Here is a 25,629-nt window from a genome sequence, read left to right on the forward strand (position 1 = left end):
ACGGTAACATATTCTTTCTTGCATTATTCTGCTGTAGTAATCATTTTCATAAAACTCTGATACTAGCACCTTTATTTCTGAACTTAAATTGTTTACCCAGAGCCTGTCGAAGTTCTGTATGCACTCCTTGGATTTTTTTTTTTTTTAATTTTCCTATACAGTATGCTCAATAGACCAAAAAGTGGAAGGCGTGCAGATACTACACTTTTTCTTAAGTCATGCATAATTTTGTCCAAACCGGAGCATTTATGGCATGATTTCTGTTTCTTTGGAGTAGATAGTGCTTCCTCTTCAACGACTAGTCCCTCTGCCATTTTGTGTTTCATTTCCATTTCAGTTTCTTGTAGTTTTCTTCAAATGTAATTGGGTCTGTAACTTTTCTCAACTCTCTGTCTTCATGGGAGACAAACCAAGCGTAGTCACTGAAGTATTTAATTGCTCGCCACTGTGGTTGAAGGTTGCTGATACTCTTCATCACTACCACGTACATTATCAGAATATCCACTTTTTAATAGTGAGACACACCTGCAACATAGCTTCTGTCCTCATTCGATGTTAAGACTTGTGCACTAATTCTCTTTCAATATTGATTTTATATCAATTTCTCAAAGACTACACCTTGCTGTCTTCTTATGGGTCTGAACTGGATCAAAACAACTACTTTGTAGAACAGAATACTTATCCAGAAATAGTTTTGTATGATGATAACAAACACTCATGTTCCTTGAAACTGTACTCCTCACACCTACAGGGTGAATACCAGATCTCCACAGCAACAAATCTAGGTTTGATTCATACAGATCATGTACAAAGCAAGTGGCACATTTAGTTCCATATGTTGTTTTATGATGTGAGTGGTGTAAGTGCATTATCAACTTCCCTGAAAAATCACTTGGGTTTCAGTGCAGCTTTTTCCAGAGCTTTCTCTTTGAAACTGTCCATGGATAGCTTTCCAACAATTGGTGACAGAGAGCACCTCATAGTGAGGTCACAATCTGTTCACATTAGTCATTACTAGAGGGAAATACTGTAGTTATGGGGACAAATTTAAGGAGGGCAATCATTACAGGGCTGAATTTCTTCCTGATCTGTTTGAGAGAGTCAGAAAGCCACACTTTTCTGAAGAGGGAGACCACATCAAACCCCACCATATGGTCCCGATTACAAAAGTGCAGTCTTGCAACCTGATGTGGTGCTGATATTTACTGACACAGCAATAGCATAATATTGCCATTAGATATCTAGCCAGCTGGTATGTTGGTGCATCTATGTCGCTTACAATAGGCTGTAGAGGGATAACCTGTTTGTGAATTTTTGGTAAGCTGTAGAGCCTTGGTCGTGCAGTAACTCATGGTCAAAGTTTTTTGATGATATAATTTTGTTAGGGACTGGCATGGAAGCTCAACGGTCTTCCTACTTATTCCACTGTTCATGTAACCCTTTAATTCCTGGTGTTCTGGATCCTTTAGTAAGATTTCATTCTGCAATTGTACTTTGACAATGGAAGTAGTACTACAAAGGCATCTCATTCGTCCGCAGGGTCCACAGGTAAAATGACTATTTCATGATCATTCCGTAACTCTCGAATGGCTGTCTCTGGTAAAATAGCTCTGGTGAGCATGTGGCACATTTCCTGGTGAATCTCTTCCACATTGTTACCAGAGAGGCTGTAAATTACTTCTTCTACACTACTGATGAAATCTGTAACAGGTACAGCAGTCAGCATTGCAGCAAAATTGAGTCCCTTTGCACCTAATTTTGTTGCACTGTCAATCTCTTGCTCCATGAGATTGATTATAGTTTGTCATTGCTCTTCCTGCAATTGTTTCCCTCTCACTGCCAGATGTTTGAATTTAAGCCTAAGAGAGAGGGTCAACCCACTCTGAAGAATCAAACGAGAGTACACAACCCACCTCTCCATGGAGTTTGAGCAATTCCTTAGACGTTGTGTATAGTCACCAGTGTATGTACCAGGTCACTTCTCTTACAAGAGCCAGACTTGCTCTTCTTGTGCTCTGGTGGGTAGCTGGCAGTATTTATAGAATGGGTGATCCTTAAAAATGTCGGTATTATGCCATGGTTATGACACCTCATCAAAAAGGCAAGAAAACTGAGCAAATCGTCTTTCCCATTTCAAAGATTATCCAGAGTCTTAACTCCTGTAGATGACTCTAATGTGTCATTTTGGGATTGTGCTCCAAAGGAGACTGTCAAAATATGAGTGGCCCATTGCCTGATCAATAGAGACATACACTTCACTCTCAGTAATGTTGTTGACCCAGTGCTCAGCCAGGTCAAGTCAAAGTCCACTGAGAGCAACTTCTGCACCTGACAGCAGTGGCAGCAGCACTCAGGGACCAAAATTCATGGCCTGCATTCAGCGATCACATCCCCCTGCCACTCAACCCAGCAAATCTTGCAGCCAACTACTATGAGCAAACATAGGAAGTGATAAAGGTATAAAGGACACATGAAGTAGCAAAGATATTAATTCCACCTGAAGGTGATGGCAAGGTTTACTGCAGAAATATCGTGTCATGTAAATGACTGCAACTAGCTGGACACCATGAGACCAATACAAACATATAAGTATTACACTGACGTAAAATGTGAAAGACCTATAAGACATGGTCAGATAGCAGAGTAACTGTGTAAACATACATAACATTTGTGGGTATGTAAATCAATAGAGCTGAAATTCCCTGCAACATGTAGTATGCCCATCAGAATGCATAAGTGTAGTTTGTGTATAGTTTTGTTACCAGACTTGGTAGTGTGTATACAGGGTGTGTACAGTGTCAGATGTTTAGTGGTCATTGTGTAAGGCATGGAGATCCCATATATACCTGCAATACAATGTCATCAGCACCTGAGAGAATTTCAAACCAGCCTCATTGTGGGCCTCAAAATGGTTTGCTGGTCGAATTGGGTAATATTCAAATTTGTGGTGTATTCAGATGTGACAATTGCCTGATGCTTGACTGCATGGAAACATGCCATCTCACCATAGGGAAGGGTTACCTTATTGTGCATCAAGCACATCATAACATCTTCACATCTGCACCTGCCATCTAAGAACAAGTAATGGGCTCCACAAACATTCTGTGTCATCCTGCACCCCTGATCAGATAATATCAGCAGCAGGACTAGCAAGCTGCCATCCCATGCATACACTGCCATTAACACCACTCCACAAACAGCTGCATTTGGAGTGGTGCTGTGACCAGGAACATGGACTTATGACGAATGCTATCTCACTGTGCTCAGCAATGAACTGTGGTTTTACACTATTCTGGATGATCATTATCAGCAAGTACGCAGCATACAATTTTTAGAGGCATAGTCTTGTTACTCCTGATGTCACGGTGTGAGGAACCATAGGGTATGACTTCAGGTCATGGCTGGTAGTGATTGAAGAAACTCTGATGGCACAACGATATGTCGCAGACGTCCTGTATCCTCATGTGTTACCTATCATGTGACAGTATTGTGGTGCCAGTTCTCAACAGAACAGTACTTGGTCACACATAGCATGTATCTCTATGAACTGTCTGTGTGATATTTAAGTACTCTTCATGACCAGCAAGATTCTCAGATCTGTCCTTGATACAACATGTCGGGGACCACTCAGATGTCAACTCCATGCCAGTGCCAGTATATCAAGAACCAGTTACAACAGTTGTTGGGCCAACTTGTGACATAAGAAGATATAATGGCTTAATGGTACCTAATCAGTGCTTGCATTCAGGCCAGAGGAGGCAGTACAACATCATACTGACAAGCTGGCTCATACTGACAAGTTCTTTGTACATTTGACTTGATTTTGTTATGACTGAAATAATATCACAACCCCTCTCAACCCATAAACTTTCATTTCTTTTCCTCCTCCCCTTCTGGATGCTTCAATTTTTTTGACAGGCAGTGTTAATTATTCAACTGACAAAAACTGCTGTGTAAAATGATAAAATTACTAATAAGAAACTTAGAAATGGAAATAAATATGAAACTGATCACAAAAATAAAATTGTATTTTGATAACATGAAAAAACTTAGGAATACAACAGACATCAAGAAAGGAAAATTGTAAACTTTAAAGGCATTTATTTTCAGGCCACTATAGGTAGAGTTAGAAATGATGGCGGTCAACTTTAGGCTCATTCTGCACGCCTTTGTCACATATTTTCTTTCAGCCAATGACCTTTCAGTAGTGTTCTGACTCTGCTGTGAATAATGTACCTAATGCGGGTATTAAATGTGAAAGTAGCAAGCTGTTTAGTGAATTTTGATTCCATTTGTTGTGAGCTGTCATCACTGATTGTCGTGGTAGTGATGAATTCTGTATAAGCAAGTAAGAGACTTAATTTGCAGGACACCCGCTTTCTTCAAAAGGCACTTGTGTGTGGCCACATGCACATACCACAACTGTCACTTAGAATCATCAATAATGCAATCCCCGTCCATGCCTTGACATGCGTGAACTGCCATCGTTCATGGATTGGACTATAACTGTCTTTCTATGGTGTCATGAAGTCTCATTACACATGTATTTTTAGACTAGACTATTTGTGTTGCTTGTAAAAAAATGTGTTTGTGTATAATTTTCAGGGAGAGGGAGTGTCAAGAGTACTGTCAGATAAAAAAGTCAATAAAACAGTTGTTCTCTTCGTAATATTCTTGCCATTGTTGTCATTGTAATTTTTTTCTTTTCTCCAATCATTTTGCCTAAGCAGAATGTAAGGTAACAGTGACAAGAGATAGCCAAATTTGTTTTCAAATCTGTATAGTGGTTTTAATTGTTAATGTTTTTGTGCATGAAAGTCATATCTCCTAAAACATAAGAATAACTATTGACAACACAGTTTGTGGCTTGAGTCTAAGCACTATACTTCTGTAGCTAGAAATCAGAATTTGTTGTATAAGCATGATCAAATTTATGGGTGAGGATATTACTTAAATCATGGGATTCTATTTCTCATTTCTCTAAACTAGTGCATTAACAGTCAAATGTAAACTAATAAATTAGAAATTTCATGACACAGAATTATATTTCCCTTGTGGTTCCTTTAGTTATTGTTACAATGTTTTGGAGTATCAGATAAATAGCTATAGTACAATATGAAAATAATTTATGCCTAATAATATACATCTAGATATGGATCCAATAATAAAATTTGAAAGGGTTTGCACTTAACACATAGCCTACATTCTAAAATAATAAAAGACAAAACAAGGCTTTCAAAGTATTTACCAAAATAATTCTCTATGCTTTTGCAAGAATAACCAGCTTTCCACTTACATTTATAAATACACAGATATCTTATATTTACATTTTAAATTTCTTCTCTCAAATAATTTGTTTGAATTTACTGAATTTATGAATGAAACCTAACAATACATACATTCATGAATGTATAATTCATTCTCACCTTAACAGCAGAGAAGACATCAAAACCTGGACTCCCCAACTCTCCCTTTTGGCCCTTCTCTCCTGGACGCCCCTGTAATACATTTTTTAAATTTTATTAACATACAATTTGGAATAAATGTAATAGCTATTTAACTGTGTAGAGAGAAACCTGTTGCTGAATAATTATTTTCACTATGAAATAAAATTAAAAACTTGAGGTACTTTATTTCATCACTTATTAGCTAAAAGGATTCAAAAACATCCTTTGCCATGACATAAGCTATCACTCTTTACGGCCTCCTCAACAACCTCTCCATAATGGCTGAAATATTATCTTGTCATCAGCTCAGCCTACTTCACATCCTAATTCATCCATATGCTGTTACTGTTCTGAACCTCATAGTTCACAGACTCCTGAAAAATGTCCCTATGGAGAGCATGTAAATGTAAAATCCATCACATCTTCTCATAACTATTCAGTGATGAAGTTACATGCTAAGAAAAACTAACATCTGACCACTAGACTTGAAAATTTACACAACAGTCAATGTAACACCCCCAAGAGGTTCCTTGTAACTTTCACTGAAATTTTCATAGAGATAAAACAGGAAAACAATTAAGCTGAGTAAGACAGAATCACATAAAAATCAAAACTCTTCTAATTTCAAAGGAAACAAATGAATTTTATTCACTTGAATTTATTCTTATCAAATCCATCTCTTCCATCAGCATCTCCTCCCACTAATCTAATACTTCCTTGGTATAATACAATATCTCTACCAGCCAATCTCATGTGCATGTACTAAGCCATAACACATGCCTACAGATATTGGGAAAAATTGATTGAAACCCATTTTCACACACAGAATTGTACTTGCAAATGTTTTTAAGCTTTCCACACGTAAAGAAGATGTTTATGAGCTCTTTGATGCAGATAAAAGCAAGCATCCATAGGTTATAGTGCCATGGTACATATTAGTCAGATGTCACCTTTTGTACTGCTGACTGCCGGCTGGAATGGCCGAGCAGTTCCAGGCACTTCAGTCTGGAACCACGCGACAGCTACAGTCGCAAGTTTGAATCATGCCTCGGGCATGGATGTGTGTGATGTCCTTAGGTTAGTTAGGTTTAAATAGATCTAAGTTCTAGGGGACTGATGACCTCAGATGTTAAGTAGCTCAACCATCTACTGGGTTAGATAACAATGAACTGAAAACACTGCCTCAATTAAAATTAAAATCAGATAATTACTACTTTGAACATTCATCCCTACAAGCTCATAGAATGTGTGAATGTGAGTGGTGTTAACCTGCTGTCTCACAGAGTCCCTAGCTTTAATTTCTGCTCATCTTGGTCCATCGACTCTCCCCTCTCCCTCTCTTCTCTCATAGCTCAACCTTGCCCTTCCCTTCCCTTCCATTCCTTTGTGTTCTATTCTCACTACAGTCTTCTCCCTTCCTCACATTAGTATTATGATTAATGTTACGTTACTTCAGTTTTCAAAAATATGCTGCTGTTTCTTATATCCATGTTTTCTTGGCTGTAAACTCTGTGTCTCCTTCTCCCCCTCACCCCCCCCCCCCCCATTTCTCCCTCAAGTGTCCATTCATGTTTACCTTTCTTCAAGTGCCCTGAACCTGACTCCATAGTTGAGATTGCTAATGCACATCTGTGTATCAGCATTTCAATAGGAGATAGCTGATTTGAATCATGGTTGTCTAAGGAATGTTCAACACCAATATATGGCAAGCAACAGAAGGGGTAGCATTAAGTTTCTTATCACCAGACTTTATGCCAATGTGCTGCATTAAATTTCAAACCTCTTGACAGCGTCCCATGGAGTGTGGGCATGTGACTCTGTCAATGGTAATCTGTCTGTCACTTGGGAATAAGCTTAGTGGACCACATAGTGTTATTCAAGAGAAGTAGACTGTGTGCAGGCACTGAGTTTCACATTCTCCCTTCTCTTGCTATCATTCAGCACAAGCATGACACCAGACTACACACAAATTCATTGTATCAACCTAAACCAAAACATACACTCAATAAATGAGTCCCAAACATTGTGAGGAAAAGAGCCATTGTGTGTGGAGGAAGGAAGAAAATCAGTTCCAATTAGGAGGCTAAACTTATCTCTTGAAGTCACCCAGGCAACAACACCAATATACTCCTCCTTTCTTCTTCTTTTTCCTGCTATCATTAAATTGGTTTGACAAGAACTTCTGTTTCCTAAATGGTCAGTTCTACTTCCAGGTCTTTCTTTTTGGGCTCATTTTTGGTCTTGGCTTTCACTGGATTTTGCAGAGAGACCTATAGAGTTTCATTTCACAAGCTTGTAGTTGACTTACATGTCTTTTGGTTATGACACAGATCTACAGGCTGTACAGCATGATAGACAAAATAATAATTTTGAGTATGGTCACATGGTCTGTTTAGCTCTTAGAGGAACATCCTTATCCCACACAAGTCTTCGTATTAGACTGAAAAGTATGGATACTTTGATCACCCTGTTCAGAACCTGAAGATTGGCACTCTCCTCACTTGGCACAATGGTACCAAGATCTCTACAATTATTCGCATTCTTGATCTTCTTTCCCTCCTAAAACAGGGTATGTGAAGTGGGTGTTCAACTCACTGGCATCACCAGTGTCCTGTTTTTGCTCCCAGTTAACCCAAACTCTTTGAACTTGGGGTTCCACAGACTCAGTTTCCCTTCAATTCATTTCCATCTCTTTATTCACCTGGCAACAAATATGCATTGTATGGATGTAGACAATTTGTAGCCAGGCCTATCTACAATAAAATGTCTTATATTTAAGTTGTTTACAAACTTACATGTAAATACAGCTGTCTTATGTCAATATGCGTAAATAATTTTACTTTTTGATATTCATATATTCTTCAGTGTAATAAAAGCTATGTGTTACTAAAAAGTGTTTTAACTATACTTTGAATTCATGAAATTCATTAATTTTCTTTATTGCAGCAGGTTGATGAAGTACACATTTTTGGTAAAGAGCCTTTTGTGGACACAACTGTGAAAACAATCTCTGTTTCTTGTTTTACAGTTACGAACCTAATTATTCAACTTTGAGGATTCCTGGTGAGTTTTCAGAAAGCAGACACATTCATAAACATAATACAAGAGCATTTAGGTCTTCTTTTCCCACAACTTTTGTGTCCTTTGTGGTATCCATGTATGTGATGAAGTGGAATGGGAAAACATACTGCCCTGTTGCATACCTCTACATGTTCTAAACCACTCCAACTTTCAGTCTTCTATTGGTATAATGCTCTAAATTAGCATGCAGCATGAGAATTTTTGTAGTTAGAGAGTTAATGTGATTCTGTTTTTTTAACCAGTGCCATATTTCATCCTGTGGCACACTGTCATGTGCCTTCTCCAAATCTAAGAAAACATTTATCATACCTTTCCCTTTCTCCCAATATTTATATATCATTTGTTTGAGTGCAAAAATAAAGTACATTGTTCCACAGTTAATCCTTCACCTACCACCTTCTTATCCAAACTGAAGTTCTAGACTAAGTTCCAATCTTGTTTCTAGAATATTTTCCAAGTAAGAAATAATGGGAAAACAGTGATCCCTCTAGAGTTGATACATTATTTCCTGTTCCTTTATTTTAAATATTGGTACTATAAATCCCATTTTTCAGTCACTAGGTACCCAATTTTCTCTCCATATCACTCCCAGGATTCAGTGCAACAACTGAATTCCATGATTCTCACTGCTTTTATTATGGGCAAAGTTCCCTTCTTTCATTTGTTTTAAAGCAGTTTCCGCCCAGGTAATTAGTGGTTGTTCTCCATTAAGCAGACCATTTACTCCCGGTTAATGATCTTCCACAGTGTTCCCATTCAACAACATTCCAGAATAAACCTTTATATATATTCTTATTCCTTCTATGTCTTTGATGATGATCCCATCTTCTGTTTCTACTGACCTCATCTCTTTCTGATTTCATACTTACCAAGAAGCCACAGAGAATTCCTTCTCTGCTACCCATTTCACCTGGGGCTTTAAAACACAGGAAGATAATAAATATGGAGGGCTCAAGCTTAGGATTATGGGCAAAGGTCCCAGAAACATCTGCAGTGTGTTGGAGAACAATGGTAAGTTGCAGTTGGCATGGCTGACCTCATAATTAATTATGTTACTCATTCAGTATATTCCATTTTCTAAGCAATTACTTCAAAATCTAAAAATTTCTATGAAGTTATATCTGCTTTAAATTACAAGATAAGATAGTTGCTTTGTTAAAAGAAATATCAAAAGAGGGAGAATGTGGTAAGGAAGCCATATATTTGTTAGACTTATCAACTCATTTATACAGAAAAGATTCTGTATACCACATGTAAACTCTCACTGTGATAACAGTAAAGTAAATCTACTCTGTAAAATGCTACTAATAAAAGGGCACTGAATTTAGTAGGCTAAGCCCTACCAAAATATGTACAAAAGTTACTGTAAATCGGTTTTCTCATTGATTTATCATTAATTTTTGTGATTTAGTTTTATTATTTTATCCATAAAGATAAATTTAGTGTGAAAAGCATCTGTAACAAGTACACAGAGAAGGCAATATGTTTAAAATGCAGTACAATATTCTTCATTTTCTACACTGTGAAACTTTCAGGCCTTTGTTAAATTCATTGTTGGTTCATACACCATTAGAGGAGAAACAGTTGTCTCCTTACATTGCATAAATATGTCTTTTATTTTGCTAAATAGATGTTTCATCCACTGCACATTATTTAGAATATTAATAACCGAAAAGTCAAGTGTAGGAACCTTGGGAGTACATTCTACTGCTGACAATACATTAATAACATCGTACATGAATATGAAACATAATGGTTTGGAGTCCATGCTTAACTGTAGGTACCCCTGTAATTGGCTGAGTAAGTTTCCTCAAAAATCAGAAGAATGCAACTGTGCAGCAGTTCCAAAAAAACTATGCCTTGTAGAGCACTGTTGTGTTCAAACCAACCTGTGGGTTGATGTCAGCTTTACCTTTTTTAAGTTAATGTGTTATGAGGCACTGAATACAACAGATACAAGCTTCCACTTGCGTAGACAAATACACTTCTGAACATGCAAGCAAAATACTAAAATATCTAATAATTGAACATCATAAATTTCAAGGGTTGATTCCAAGGAATATGTCATGAGGCATAACTGAAGATTGCACTTTGTGACATATTCTGAACTGACTGTTATAGCAACTTCTCTGAACACTGGTTTCTCAAACATAGCTAATAGATGATACTGCACACTGACTTTGGAGACTTATGGATCATGGAGAATATTCATTTTTTGCATGAAACACTGGGCACATCTGCACAGCACATAAAGTGGAAAGGAGAGTACAAGGCTTTTTAGATTTTCACACAGAACTGAATGCATTGTTTTATCTGGGGATGTTTTACAGGAAGCATATACTGCCTTATCATCACATAAGAACGAAAACAGTGCATTGTTCAATGAGTTTACAACAGCTGTCTGGTTAAGTACAAAAATGCTGCTAGTCATTCTGTACTTGTTGTAATCTTCTGCACTTGATTTAACATACAAACCTTCAAACAAATACCATAACAATTCTATACTTTAAATCAGATGACTATAGTAAATGAACTATTCACTTCGTCTTGGTTATTCTCCTAGCACATTCAGGAATTCCACATTGATTATATGTATATCATGCATATGCCATGCATTGTACACACACACACACACACACACACACACACACACACACACACACACACACATGCGCGCGCGCGCGCGCGCGCTCACACAAAATTATTAGTTACACGAATGAATATTAGCAGTGAAATTGCAATACAGTGTGTTAGAAAAGCATACTTACTGGATCTCCCTTTGGACCGTCCAAGCCAATAGGTCCCTGAAGAAAAGCAGATCAGAAGATTCCAGTTAGAAATAACTAATGGTGTGAATCAAAGCTGGCAATTAGTAAAGAGCTACTATAAGCAATAAGTGAAAAACCATTTAGTATTACATATTACAGAAAGTAACATACATGTGTTATAATTTCTTTACTGCTCACTGTTGCTATGACAACTGTAAGCATCATTACTAATACTATTTTAGCATGAATACACTGACAACTAACTACAGAATTACAGTACTTTTAAAAAAAGAGTTGGTAATGAAACAACAAACTTTTAACATCTGCTGAAGGAACTGTGAATTAAGAAGCTCAGTTCTGTAGAAAGAAGAATATTTATTAGTTCTTATAAAAAAAGGGGGGGAGCAGGCGGGGGAAGAAATACCTGGGGAGAAATGCCATAATCTTTTACCCAGTGTATCTGGTGCTCTTTCCATTGTTACCTTCTGCTGACATCTGTGATTGAGTCAGCATCCACATCTACATTCATACTCTGCAGACCAATGTGAAGTAAATGGCACATGGTTCTTCCCATTGTAACAGTTATTACTGTTTCTTTCTATCATGGTACATCCTTGTGTGGAGCGATGGGAGAAGGACTACTTAAATGTTTACATGCATCCTGTAATCACTAATGTTGTCCTTGCAATCCCTATGGGAGTGATACATGGAGGACTGCAGTTATTTCTAGATTCATCATATAAAGCTGGTTCTTGTAACTTTGTTATGTAGGCTTTCTCAAATAGTTTATCTCTGCTAATTCAATTTCTTCAGCAACTCCGTGACCCTCTCCCATGTGCCAAAGAAACATGAGACCAGTACTATTACCTTATTACTAGATCTGCATTGTTTACATCTGCATGGATACACTGCAAGCCACCATACAGTTCTCGCAGAGGGTACCGTGTACTACCAGTCATTCTCTGCTTTTCCACTCACAAATAGAACAAGGGACAAATGACTGTCTATATGCCTCTGTATGAGCCCTAATTTATCATACCTTATCTTCACAGTCCTCATGCGCAATGTATGTTGTCAGCAGTAAATCAGTCAGCTTCAAATGCTGGTCTCTAAATCTTCTTGATAATGTCACTCAAAAAAAATTTCACCTTCCTTCCAGGGATTCCCATTTGAGTTACCGAAGCATCTCCGTAACACTTACGTGTTTTTCAAACCTACTGGTAACAAATCTAGTAACCCGTCTCTGAATTGCTTCAATGTCTCCATGCAATGATGACTGGATGGACTGCATCAGAATTACATATATACATACATAAGAGTCGTTTAAAATTTTTCATATAACATATAAAGAAAATTGTTCACAATAAGGACATATATAACAAAATAAAACAATATTATTTTGTTCAGTCACTTTGCTCACTACTGAAAAATTCGCCAATAGTCTACATTAGGTGGTGTTTCAAATCCTGTGCAACTTTTCTTTTGAATAATCCTGGCAGCAGACACTGGACTTCTTAAGGTGGACGGCGGTGCATCTTCAGAGCAACCATTGGAAAATTATCTTGTGTTCCAGACAGTCGAAAACTTGGTATTTCAATGTTCTTCTTTTACACTGAGGTGGATTAAAAAAAAATAGTCGCAGAAAATTGTCTTTATTCCGAAATGGGTGAATATAGGCTTGCAGTCTTTCTCTGTAGTCACTGGCTGATTCCATGTGAAACTGAGCCTGAGGCTTTTTTTAACTTCATTTTTAATTATGTAATTTCATATTATAGTTTTCCACAAAAGTTAGATAATACTGTTTTTAAAACAATTTTTACAGCTACCAAATTATTTCAAGAAATATAGTTAAACAAATGTGGTGTTTCTGCAAATGAGGATAGAGGTCAACAAGTTTTTGGCCGCTATTTAAATTTAAGTTGCAACCATTGTTGTTGTTTCAGTTGTTAAGTCTCAAGAGCAGAACCTTTTCTTTCATGGAAACTTCAATTTTTAAAGAAAGTGAAGATATTAGGTTCACAGCTAATTTACAAAAAGAGTTTTACGTTCATTGTCACACCCATGACAAAAAGTCTACTCTGTAACTCAGCACCTCTGCTGATTTTGTGTTAGGAGTGAGAACATTCAATAGAAACATTGCCGATAAAGCAGTGTTTAGAATGTAAATGACTATCTATAAATGAACTGTACCTCACTGTTGAGAGTTTTTTAGACTGTTACTAAAATCTAAACAACTTAAAACTTCTGATCATTTTGAAGTTATGGTACAACCAGTGCCTTAATGGTTTACACTAATATTGACTTATTATTTTTTTCAATAATGAGAAAAAGATGTCAGCAAAACATATGAGAAAACTTTGAGAAAAGTTGCAGAATGATGCCAGCAAATATAATACCCGCAAAGGTAGACAATGAAGGGAAAGCATGAAGATGGTGGCATATTTCTCTAAAAATGCTTAACTGAACATTGAAGGAAGGAAACTGAAATAAAAGAAAGTACAGGCTTACATTAAAATCTATACTGACTGAGCATGAGAGACCTGTGCTTCCCAGATAGGCAAGATATCTGTTGCTCAGGTAAAGAAGCTGTTTCCTTCCATCCCTCAAAAACAATCAGCATTTTTTTTAAAAAAGAAACTTGAATGGCAAAGCCTACGTGAAAGGTAGCAAGTAGTTTTTCTTTGGAGACAAGAAAACTTCAACTTACAAACTTACAGGGGATAACCTGGTCAAAATACAAAACGTTTTCAAAAGTGATAAAATCAGCAGGCAACTGCGTGGTATGAAGGCATCTATTGTAGACTCAGCAAGATGTTACAGGGTCAGAACCATTTGTTGAACAGTCATGCCAGGAATATATTGATGCTAGGCAATGAAAATGTCATAACTCCATTTTGTTAAATTTTGCAGGTGAAGCAAAAATGGTTTCTTAAAAAATAATACAAAGTATTACGGAAAGTTGCTACATGTATACCTGTATATCAGAAGCCTAGTTATTGACGGATTGGAGAAATTAACATACTTTAAAATCTCTCTTTGATTATCAAGTTACTGATTACAGAAATTATGAATTTTCACAGACAGATGGAGTTATGAGGTTTTCACTGCCTACCACTGAAGTATTTTGTTGGAGTTCCAAACTGCAAGAGAGAAATCAGCCAAATACAAGTATGCTGCAACTACACAGAGTGCTGTTGAAGAAAATTCAAAATTACAGATTACGTGTTTGATATTTGTAGAGAGAACGTGGAATGTCAGATCCCTCAATCTGGTAGGTAGGTTAGAAAATTTAAAAACGGAAATGGATAGGTTAACGTTAGATATAGGGGGGATTAGTGAAGTTCGGTGGCAGGAGGAACAAGACTTCTGATCAGGTGACTACAGGGTTATAAATACAAAATCATATAGGGGTAATGCAGGAGTAGGTTTAATAATGAATAGGAAAATAGGAATGCGGGTAAGCTACTACAAACAGCATAGTGAACGCATTATTGTGGCCAAGATAGACACAAAGCCCACACTTACCACAGTAGTACAAGTTAATATGCCAACTAGCTTTGCAGATGACGAAGAAATGTATGATGAAATAAAAGAAATTATTCAGATAGTGAAGGAAGACAAAAATTTAATAGTCATGGGTGACTGGAATTCGTCAGTAGGAAAAGGGAGAGAAGGAAACATAGTAGGTGAATATGGATTGGGGGTAAGAAACGAAAGAGGAAGCCGCCTGGTAGAATTTTGCACAGAGCACAACTTAATCATAGCTAACACTTGGTTCAAGAATCCTGAAAGAAGACTGTATACATGGAGGAAGCCTGGAGATACTGACAGGTTTCAGATAGATTATATAATGGTAAAACAGAGATTTCGGAACCAGGTTTTAAATTGTAAGACATTTCCAGGGGCAGATGTGGACTCTGACCACAATCTATTGGTTTTGAACTGTAGATTAAAACTGAAGTAACTGCAAAAAGGTGGGAATTTAAGGAGATGGGACCTGGATAAACTGACTAAACCAGAGGTTGTACAGAGTTTCAGGAAGAGCATAAGGGAACAATTGACAAGAATGGGGGAAAGAAATACTGTAGAAGAAGAATGGGTAGCTTTGAGGGATGAAGTAGTGAAGGCAGCAGAGGATCAATTAGGAAAAAAAGAGGAGGGCTAGTAGAAATCCTTGGGTAACAGAAGAAATATTGAACTTAATTTGGAGAAAAGAGAACCACTTGTATGAATATCAAGAGCTCAGATGGCAACCCAGTTCTAAGCAAAGAAGGGAAAGAAGAAAGGTGGAAGGAGTATATAGAGGGTCTATACAAGGGGGATGTACTTGAGGACAATATTTTGGAAATGGAAGAGGATGTAGATGAAGATGAATTGGGAGATATGATACTGCATGAAGAGTTCGACAGAGCACTGAAAGACCTGAGCTTAAACAAAGCCCCGGGAGTAGACAACATTCCATTAGAACTACTGACAGCCTTGGGGGAGCCAGTCCTGACAAAACTCTACCATCTGGTGAGCAAGATGCATGAGACAGGCGAAATACCCTCAGACTTCCAATGATTCCAATCCCAAAGAAAGCAGGTGTTGACAGATGTGAAAATTAATGAACTTAAGTCATGGCTGCAAAAAACTAACGCAAATTCTTTACAGACGAATGGAGAAACTAGTAGAACCCGACCTCAGGGAAGATCCGTTTGGATTCTGTAGAAATGTAGGAACACGTGAGGCAATACTGACCTTACGACTTATCTTAGAAGATAGATTAAGGAAAGGCAAACCTATGTTCCTAGCATTTGTAGACTTAGAGAAAGCTTTTGACAATGTTGACTGGAATACTCTCTTTCAAATTCTAAAGGTGGCAGGGGTAAAATAGAAGGAGCGAAAAGCTATTTACAATTTGTACAGAAACCAGATGGCAGTTGTAAGAGTCGAGGGACATCAAAGGGAAGCAGTGGTTGGGAAGGGAGTGGACAGGGTTGTAGCCTCTCCCCAATGTTATTCAATCTGTATATTGAGCAAGCAGTGAAGGAAACAAAAGAAAAATTTGGAGTAGGTATTAAAATCCATGGAGAAGAAATAAAAACTTTGAGGTTCGCCGATGACATTGTAATTCTATCAGAGACAGCAAAGGACTTGGAAGAGCAGTTGAACGGAATGGACAGCATCTTGAAAGGAGGATATAAGATGAACATCAACGAAAGCAAAATGAGGATAATGGAATGTAGTCGAATTAAGTCAGGTGATGCTGAGGGAATTAGATTAGGAAATGAGACACTTAAAGTAGTAAAGGAGTTTTGTTATTTGGGGAGCAAAATAACTGATGATGGTTGAAGTAGAGAGGATATAAAATGTAGACTGGCAATGGCAAGGAAAGCATTTCTGAAGGGGAGAAATTTGTTGGCATCTAGTACAGATTTAAGTGTCAGGAAGTCGTTTCTGAAAGTATTTGTATGGAGTGTAGCCATGTAAGTGAAACATGGACAATAAATATTTTGGACAAGAAGAGAATAGAATCTTTCGAAATGTGGTGCTACAGAAGAATGCTGAAGATTAGATGGGTAGATCATATAACTAATGAGAAAGTGTTGAATAGGATTGGGGAGAAGAGAAGTTTGTGGCACAACTTAACTAGAAGAAGGGATCGGTTGGTAGGACATGTTCTGCGGCACCAAGGGATCACCAGTTTAGTATTGGAGGGCAGTGTGGAGGGTAAAAATCGTAGAGGGAGCAAGAGACGAATACACTAAGCAGATTCAGAAGGATGCAGGTTGCAGTAGGTACTTGGAGATGAAGAAGCTTGCACAGGATACAGTAGCTTGGAGAGCTGCATCAAACCAGTCCGAGGACTGAAGACCACAACAACAACATTTGTAGAGGACTCGGCGAAGGATGTATGCAACATCGATATCAAACAAGTTTTTGCAGTTCTCCCAAATTCAGGCAGCAAACATGTTAGGAACACCTTATATTATGAATTTTCAGGAAAATTTAGTCATTTATGAAAGCTGATGAGCAGTGAGCTGCATTATCTTTTTTTTTTCTTTTAGTGGTGGATTTTTAACTTAAAATAATTAGGTACACTGAAAGCTGTACTGAAATTTATCTTAATTATAAGTATAAGGTTTTTTAAATTGGAAGTGAGGTCTAAATATATCAGTTTCTGATTCATCTAGAAATTAATAAAATGAAATTAATTTTCACTTATAAAAGCAATTCCATTTCAATTGTCTCATCTGTGACAACTCTTCAATTTCAGTTTTTATAAGTAAATATTAACAATGTATATTTAGTGATATTTCGCACAGAGGTAAATGTTTAATAGTGTGACTTTGATGTTTTCAAATATAAGTTCATTAATTCACACAAATCTTGTACATGCTGGTCGTGTTCAGTGCTATGTCAATTTGCTGTATCCCCAGTGAAAATGTTTTAAAGATGATTAACAGCTCATAAATTTCTGATATTCAGATTTAAAAAGAAAGTACAACAACTATTCATATCATCGTTCACCAGTATTTATTTATTTATGTTTACACTTCTTGTTATATTAGCTTTCAATGGTTGAAAAATTTAGTTCAAGTGTCCCACCCATGACAAATCAGTGAAATACCCTGTTAACAACATCTACACCTCACCCAAAAACCGCACACACCATAAGTGCACTTTACCCACATTTTAATTCTATTTGATATAAGTCCCATACACTTGAGCAACATTCTAGGATGGGTATCTATCAAAATACGGAAATCTGCTACAAAACTTTTATGTATGACAATGTGATCATTCCATTTCATATCCCTACAAATTGTTACACCCAGCTTCCTCATTGCTGGTACCGTAACACCTATATAGGCCTACAAATTGTGACTGAATGCAGTATTCTTTCCAATCAAGCAGTAAGATATTTATAAACTTTTCATTTGTTTCACAACTGTTTTCTGCATTTTAAGCCATTATCCACTGTTTGCTAAGAAAAATTGTCATACGTATAAAAATGAAGTGAATTCACATAGTACTTAAATTTTTTTAAAGAAACACGATAGCAAATATAAAATGTGAATTCGCTACCATTTATAAACAGTAATAAGGAAAAGTATTCATACAACGCTGCCCACAACTTTATTTTTAGTTATCAACCAGAGATGTTACTTGGTTAATTAACAATATGAGGTGTCTTTTCTAATCTGTACATATAAAAGGATTAACTAAGTTACACTTCTGAAAAAAATACATAAAAGCTCCGTACCAGCTGGCTTCACACAATGGTGAAAAAAATATTCATACACTACTAGAAATGTAAACATAGAAGTGACTAACAAACCGCTTGCAGTGAGCTACGCCTTCAGTGGCAAGCTGCACCTCATGAATGATGGTTCTGATTTGCCATGAATGGCATGCAACAGCAAAATGCATCTGAAAGGGAAAGAAACAACTGAAAAGAAAAGGCAAATACGTATCTCCCAATACAAAAACGGAATATCATTTTAAGAAATAGCTGATATTATTGGAAGAAGCCGGGCAACTGTCCAGTCCTTAATATCGTGAGTTAGAGAAAGAAATACTGTAACAGCAGAAGAAAAGATCGACCACAGAAGCTAACTCAAAAAGGATGAAATATGATAACAAGGATGGTCAAAAACGATCCTAAATTGACAGTTTCCAGATTGTCTGTGCTTGTTGGTGATCAGTTTGGGAAGGAAATCACATCAAAGGCTGTATGCTACATTTTAAGTAGTGCAGGGTATGGAGCAAGGGTACCTAGAAGAGAACTATACATCATCAAGAACAAGAAACTGAGACCTGAATTTGATCAAGCGCATATAAGCAAGAACACAAGTTTCTGAAATGAGGTACTGTTTATAGACCAAAGTAAATTTAACGTATTTGTAAATGATGGCATAGTTTGGTATGGATATAAGCAGGGTATCTTTGCGGAATTAGATAGTGTTTTGTTTTCCAACGATATATGGCTTTATCTCTGTGACAAGTGACTGTTCATATCGGTAAACATAAATGCTATACCATGTGTGTTGACTTGTGGAGTTTGCTTTGTGTTGTTTAGTTGTTCAATTTTGCATTTTTGACGAATTTTGCTCATACCTGTTTCACGTATTTGGTTTGTGGGTATCAATAAACCCCGTTTCAGCAATCGAGTGTTTAAGAAAAGCCACAATGAGTGGAAGAAGAAATCTTTTGTTGTTTGGAAGGGAGATGCTGCTCAGACTGCTTCATCGACTACATTGACTACTCCAAATTAATGTGATAGAACTTCTTCCAGCAAGAATCTTTGTGACAGCAAAGAAAAATTTGAAAACTATGAAAGTGAAAGAGGACTGGAATTGAAAATAACTTCAAACATTGGTTTGGCAAGTAAAATGTTATTGAAGTGTAACAAATGTGCTGCAGAAGTTTTGTTTTCTAATTCTAACAGTATTCCTCATAGTGGTAATAGTGGAAAGGTGTATGATATAAATGTTAGGCTAGTGTATGGCTTGCATTGCATTGGCAAGGGCAGTGCTGCAGGGACAATGTTATGTGGAATTATGAACTTGCCAAAACCACCAACAAAGTTTGGATTTTATGATGAATTGGTGGGATCTTCTGCTGAAGATATTGCTCAAGCAACAATGAAGAAAGCAATTGAAGAAGCTGTGACAGATAATGGAAATTGTAGAGATTTAACTGTTGCTTTAGATGGATCATGGCAACTTAGAGGTCATAAATCTGTAAATGGAGTTGTGACAGTTACCAGTGGAGACAGTTGCAAAGTAATTGATGTTGCTATTCTCTCAAAACATTGTAGATGTAAGGGCAATACCAAGGACGAACATAGTGAAAGTTGTGAAGCAAATTTTCACGGCACGAGTGAAGTGATGAATGTAGATGGAGTGAAAGCAATTTTTTTCAGATCACAGGAGTGGTATAATGTATGATCACTAACTATCCAGGAGATGGTGATGCTAAGGGATATAAAGCTGTAGAGGAACTCAAACCTTATGGCAATGAAATTCACATTAAAAAACAGCAGTGCATTGGACATGTGCAGAAGTGCATAGGGGCTTGCTTGCGCAAACTAAAGCAGACATTAGGATCCCAGAAGCTTAGTGATGGTAAGACCCTTGGAGGAAGAGGAAGATTGACAGATGAAGCAATTTATAGATTGCAGAGGTATTATGGGTGTGCAATTAGGCAAAATACAAGAAGCATTGAGCATATGAGGAGAGCAGTATGGGCATTATTTTTCCATACTGCATTAACAGCACCCACAACATGCACTGTGCCCCACAGGTGATGACTCATGGTGTAAGTACCAATCAGAAAAGGAATATGCCCATAACAACAGTTTGCCAAATGCTGTAATTGATGTAATTAAGCCCATATTCAGAGATTTATCACAGCCAAGTTTATTGGAAAAGTGTTTACATGGGAAAACACAAAACCCAAAAGAAAGTGTAAATAATTTAATTTGGATTAGGATTCCCGAAAGAGTGTTTGTACAGATAAAAACATTGCATTTTGGAGTGTATGATGCAGTGGCAACATACAATGAAGGAAACATTATCAAATGTGATGTGCTGAAACGTTTAGGTTTCCAACCAGGACACAACACCACCTCCACAATGCGCCTAATTGATGAAGAAAGACTAAGAGGTGCAGGAAGAAGAGGCAAAAGCGTACAACATGCAGCAAAAGGGAAGAAAAGACCAGTGAAAAGGAAACTAAGACTGGAAAAAGTAGAGGATACTGATAATCCATCATATGGGGCAGGAATGTATTAAAAAACTTTGGTATCCATTTCCTGTAATTTTAACATTTTCATCTTTGAGGTACATTTTCGCAAAAACTGCTAACAGTATATCAATGAAATTTATACACAATATTGTTTACTTCTTTTCCGTCATTTTTATAACAAATTGTAAAAAAATATTGTATAATTCAAGAGTTATAGAAGAAAAAGTGCAAAATTTTAGAGAAAAAATAAGCATCTGTTTAAAAAATTGAAAAACAAAAACCAATAAATATTTCTTAACCTGGCATTATAACTTTGTAGAGAAATATTCACTGAACATGTAGTCCAAATTTCAGAGCAAAATGTTTAATGGTTTTAGAAAAAATGTTCCTTCTATTTGCTAAAATTAACATGGAGGAGATGGATCATTCTGGCTCCCCTTAAGAGCATAATACTAATAAATTATGTACCAAAAGCTATTATAATTTTAAATTTAAGTTGTATTTGCTCAACTACAATAATGTTTGTGTGAGGATGATATAGATTCGAATGCATTTGCACCCACGTTTCCCACAGAAGTCTGATGCTGCTAACTTGTCATTTGTTCTTTGTGCTATTCAACGGGACATGTCATCGAAGCATAGACACAGGCAGGAAATCCAACTGCACAACACATAGTGCTCCTGCTGTGAATCTCCTTTAGAAAAATTGGCAGGGAACACATGCAAACGCACAGCACATCACAAATTAAAGAACTAATTTATTTTAACATACATGCAGAACACCTTTTAAGTACATGATAACGAGAAGACAACAATAGATACTTCAGAGTCATAAGAAAGCTATTGCACATCACTGAAACACATGATCCCCTCCCTAACTCTGTCAGTGGTCCTTGCACTCTTTAACTTACGACGAATTTTCAAACTAAGGCTGTCGGCTGACATCGTTGGTCAGCAACATTCTTCTCATGTGCAATATACAGAAGGGTCCAGAAAAACGTAGAAACTCTTTGGTACCGTAGCTAATATCTTTGGAACAAAATGACATACCACTGCAGTTTTGCAATGTAGAGTAGTCCATTGTTTTCTTAACAGACGTTGGTGCTCCCCTTTTCAGTAGATGACAGTGCAGCAATGAATGAAGTAAGATATTCACTTGAGCAACGAAAGGTGACATTGAGGTGATCCTTGAAATATGAAAACATGATGGACATATATCAGGACCTTGCCTAGTCGGCAGTTTGGGTCTCCCGCATCGCCCCCTATGCTCTTCAGAGTATGGGGCCACATCATCATCATCATCACTATTAAAAAAACCATGTTGTAAACAAAGTAACAAGCAAAGGTAATTCTCCTCACAGCCTCCTAGACTCATTTCGAGTGTGTGAACGAAAAATTAATGCACAAAAAATTTCTTGTAGAGAAGATGTGGACCACAGCATAGAAAAAGGGGGTGTGGCAAGGCGCAGATGTCCGAACAAACTTTTTCTAAACATATTTCTAGCCAGAATTTGATTATGAAACTTTGCGATGTTATTCTTAAATGATCAATTTAATAAATTATTCAATTAAAAAAGTTACATCTTTTCGCAAATTTGCCCTACATCTGCCCTTAAATCTCACTTTCTCTTCCTAAGATCTACTGGAAAAGGGCACATTTAGCAGGCCATCTACAGAAAACACATTCATACTAAAAGAATATGACATTTTCCACTTTTGCTGTATTAATTTTGTTTGTTTATGACTAATTTCAGCCTTCTAAGCCGATACAATTTAAAACGAGACTCGTCTGACCAGGCAACATGTTTCCAGTCATCAACAGTCCAATGTTGCTGTTGACGGACCCAGGCAAGGAAAAGACCAAACTGCAAGGTCATCGGTCTCGTCAGATTAGGAAAGGACGGGGAAGGAATTCGGCCGTGCCCTTTCAAAGGAACCTGGAGAGATTTAGGGAAATCACGGAAAACCTAAATCATGATGGCCGGATGCGGGATTGAACCATCGTCCTCCGGAATGCGAGTCCAGTGTGGTAAAGCTTTGTGCCATGCATTAATCAAGGGTACATGAGTGGGCCTCTGGCCACAGCAATGTCAGAAATTTGATGTTTTACCGGATTCCTGATATTCATGGTACAATGGTTGTACGGGAAAATACCAACATCATCGCTACCTTGGAGGTGCTGTGTTCCATCGCTCGTGCGCTGACAATAAGGCCACGTTAAAACTCACTTACACAGGGTCCATATGTGGACAAGGAAAAAAAAATTCCTGGATTTCCCAGTTAAAAATACACTTTCTCGCGGGTGAAAATACACTTTTTCCATGACAGTATACTCTTCCTCAGCACTGTAAAACTCATCATTCCTTTGAATGTTTATGGTTTTACATACCGACGTAGAATTTCCCGGCACTTTAGAAAACGAAACTCGGGGGGGGGGGGGGGGGGGGGGACAACACGTTTTGAAAGATCTTTGATGTGCAGCAACATGTACGCTGCATATTTCCGTATTATGAAGGACAAATTTGAATTCCACGAAACACCGCATGTCACTTTTCGAAGCATTGAAATCGAGATTATGATTCGCTTTTGTAAGCCAGTTATAGCTCATGTCACGTGATCTCGCCAGCTGATGACAGCATAGGATATGTGATGTAGTCAGCCAATAGCAAGATCACTCTCAAGTAGCGCGAACACACAAATAAGAAAAGCAGACGCTTGTATGAGCACTGTGTTTTGTTGCTGTATAGGGCGCATTTCCTTTTGCAACTTAAGTTTTATTTTCGTTTTTTTTCCCTCTCGTTCATGTTTTGTTGCTGCAGTATTATTCTGCAGTAGCGGGATACAGTAATATCCTTTGTTAGAGTATTGGTTCCTACCTGACAAAATCACAAAAATTTAAATGAAAACTAAAACAATGAAAAATTCCCGGAATTCCAAGCAATTCCTGGGTTTTTCCCGGTTTTCTCCCGGATGAAAAAATTCCCGGGTTTTTCCCGGATCTCCCGGTTGCCCGGGTCGTATACATCCTGTTAAATCTTGATAACCCGCCTTGTAGCAGCAGAAACCGATCTAACAACTACGCCAGACATTTGTTGTCTTATAAAGGCGTTGCCGACTGCAGTGCCGTATCTTGCCTGTTTGCATATCTCTGTATTTAACTTCGCACGTTTCTTTGGCGCTTGCGTGTAAGACGCCCTATTGGTCACAGAAGCGGAGCAGAATGTTGATTAGGCACTCCTAAGATAACTGCTATCTTGACTCATAAAAAATACATATGCTCATAGGTTACCGCATATGATCACTAGAATACTATAGGAAGTTCCACGGCACTAAAAAGAAGAAGGATGGCAATGATCTCTCACCCCCCAAGCTGATGATCTGAAGGCTCAGCGTGCAGCAGCATCAACAAGCATCCTCTCTGCAACCTGGATGCTCAAACTTGGCCTCATCGCCGCTGCCTCCTCCTGTTCCATCCCAGACTGATCACCCTTATCAATGGTTCAAATGGCTTTGAGCACTATGGGACTCAACTGCTGTGGTCATCAGTCCCCTAGAACTTAGAACGACTGAAACCTAACTATCCTAAGGACATCACACACATCCATGCCCGAGGCAGGATTCGAACCTGTGACCGTAGCAGTTGCACGGTTCCGGATTGCGCGCCTAGAGCCGCGAGACCACCGCGGCCGGCCCTTGTCAATGACAGGTATGTGTGCCACTATGCATATGCCTCACCCCAACAGGCGCCTCCTTCCTAACGCTCCCATCCACCACGTAGACACAGCCATTGGCTTCCCCTAGATGTAGTTTTATTTGCAGTGTTAATGATAATGAACCTGTGGCTAACGGTAGTGCTCTCTCCCATTCTGACTGTAAAGGACATCAGATTAGCAGCATCATGACCCTCTAAAATACTCGGCAGTTGCTAGGTAGGGCCTCTGAGGGGCGTATCTCTTTCGCTAGCAGCATCCAGCAGGAGTGTATCGCAAACCAGTCAGGTTTCTAGAACCGTGCCTCCCAGTGCTGGAGACAGATCTCCTCAAAGCCCCAGAATATCTGAGATTTAAGGCCATTAAATGTAACATAGTACTCTGGTGTGAGCTGCCTCACTCTCCAAAACAGCAGAGTCATGCTGAGGTGAAAAGCATGCACAACATCTGGGGTGATAATGGCATTATATCTCGGAGCGCATCAATTGCTGAGTGGTATCGTGAATCCACGTTGCGTCCTATACTGACCACTTTCCCGAGATGGAAGTAAGAAGGTCACCTAAAGCACTCAACCAAATACCACACCTCAACATCCATATTCAAGTCTATGATACATTAAAAGTAGGATCCAGTTATATCAAACTCCCTGAGGATATTTAGAACAAGCATGGTTGTAATAACACTGAAAACAAGAAGGATAATGCTTGTTTTGCATGGTCAATCCTGGATTGTGAGAGAAATGACTATTACAGACACCATCTCGAGTGCACAACAACATACAATGTACCAAAGAATAAAAACCCCAGAAATTATAATTTTGACGGTATCAAGTTCCCCGTAAAGATTCCTGACATACAAAAATTTCAGGCACTAAATCCTAAAATATCA

General features: G+C 37.9%; 1 protein-coding gene across 1 annotated transcript in view; it reads right to left on the reverse strand.

Annotated features, from left to right (window-relative positions):
* The window catches only part of LOC124760357 (collagen alpha chain CG42342-like), a 641,799-nt gene that overhangs the window by 575,474 nt on the left and 40,696 nt on the right, over positions 1 to 25,629 (reverse strand). The window contains exons 4-5 of the mRNA XM_047249099.1: positions 11,297 to 11,332; positions 5,427 to 5,498 (exon numbers count right to left, since the gene is read on the reverse strand). Of these exons, the coding sequence (XP_047105055.1) occupies positions 5,427 to 5,498; positions 11,297 to 11,332 (108 nt within the window). The remainder of the gene's footprint in view (positions 1 to 5,426; positions 5,499 to 11,296; positions 11,333 to 25,629) is intronic.

This window comes from Schistocerca piceifrons, chromosome 1 (genome assembly GCF_021461385.2).
Source record: "Schistocerca piceifrons isolate TAMUIC-IGC-003096 chromosome 1, iqSchPice1.1, whole genome shotgun sequence".
NCBI classification, from domain to species: Eukaryota; Metazoa; Arthropoda; class Insecta; order Orthoptera; family Acrididae; genus Schistocerca; species Schistocerca piceifrons.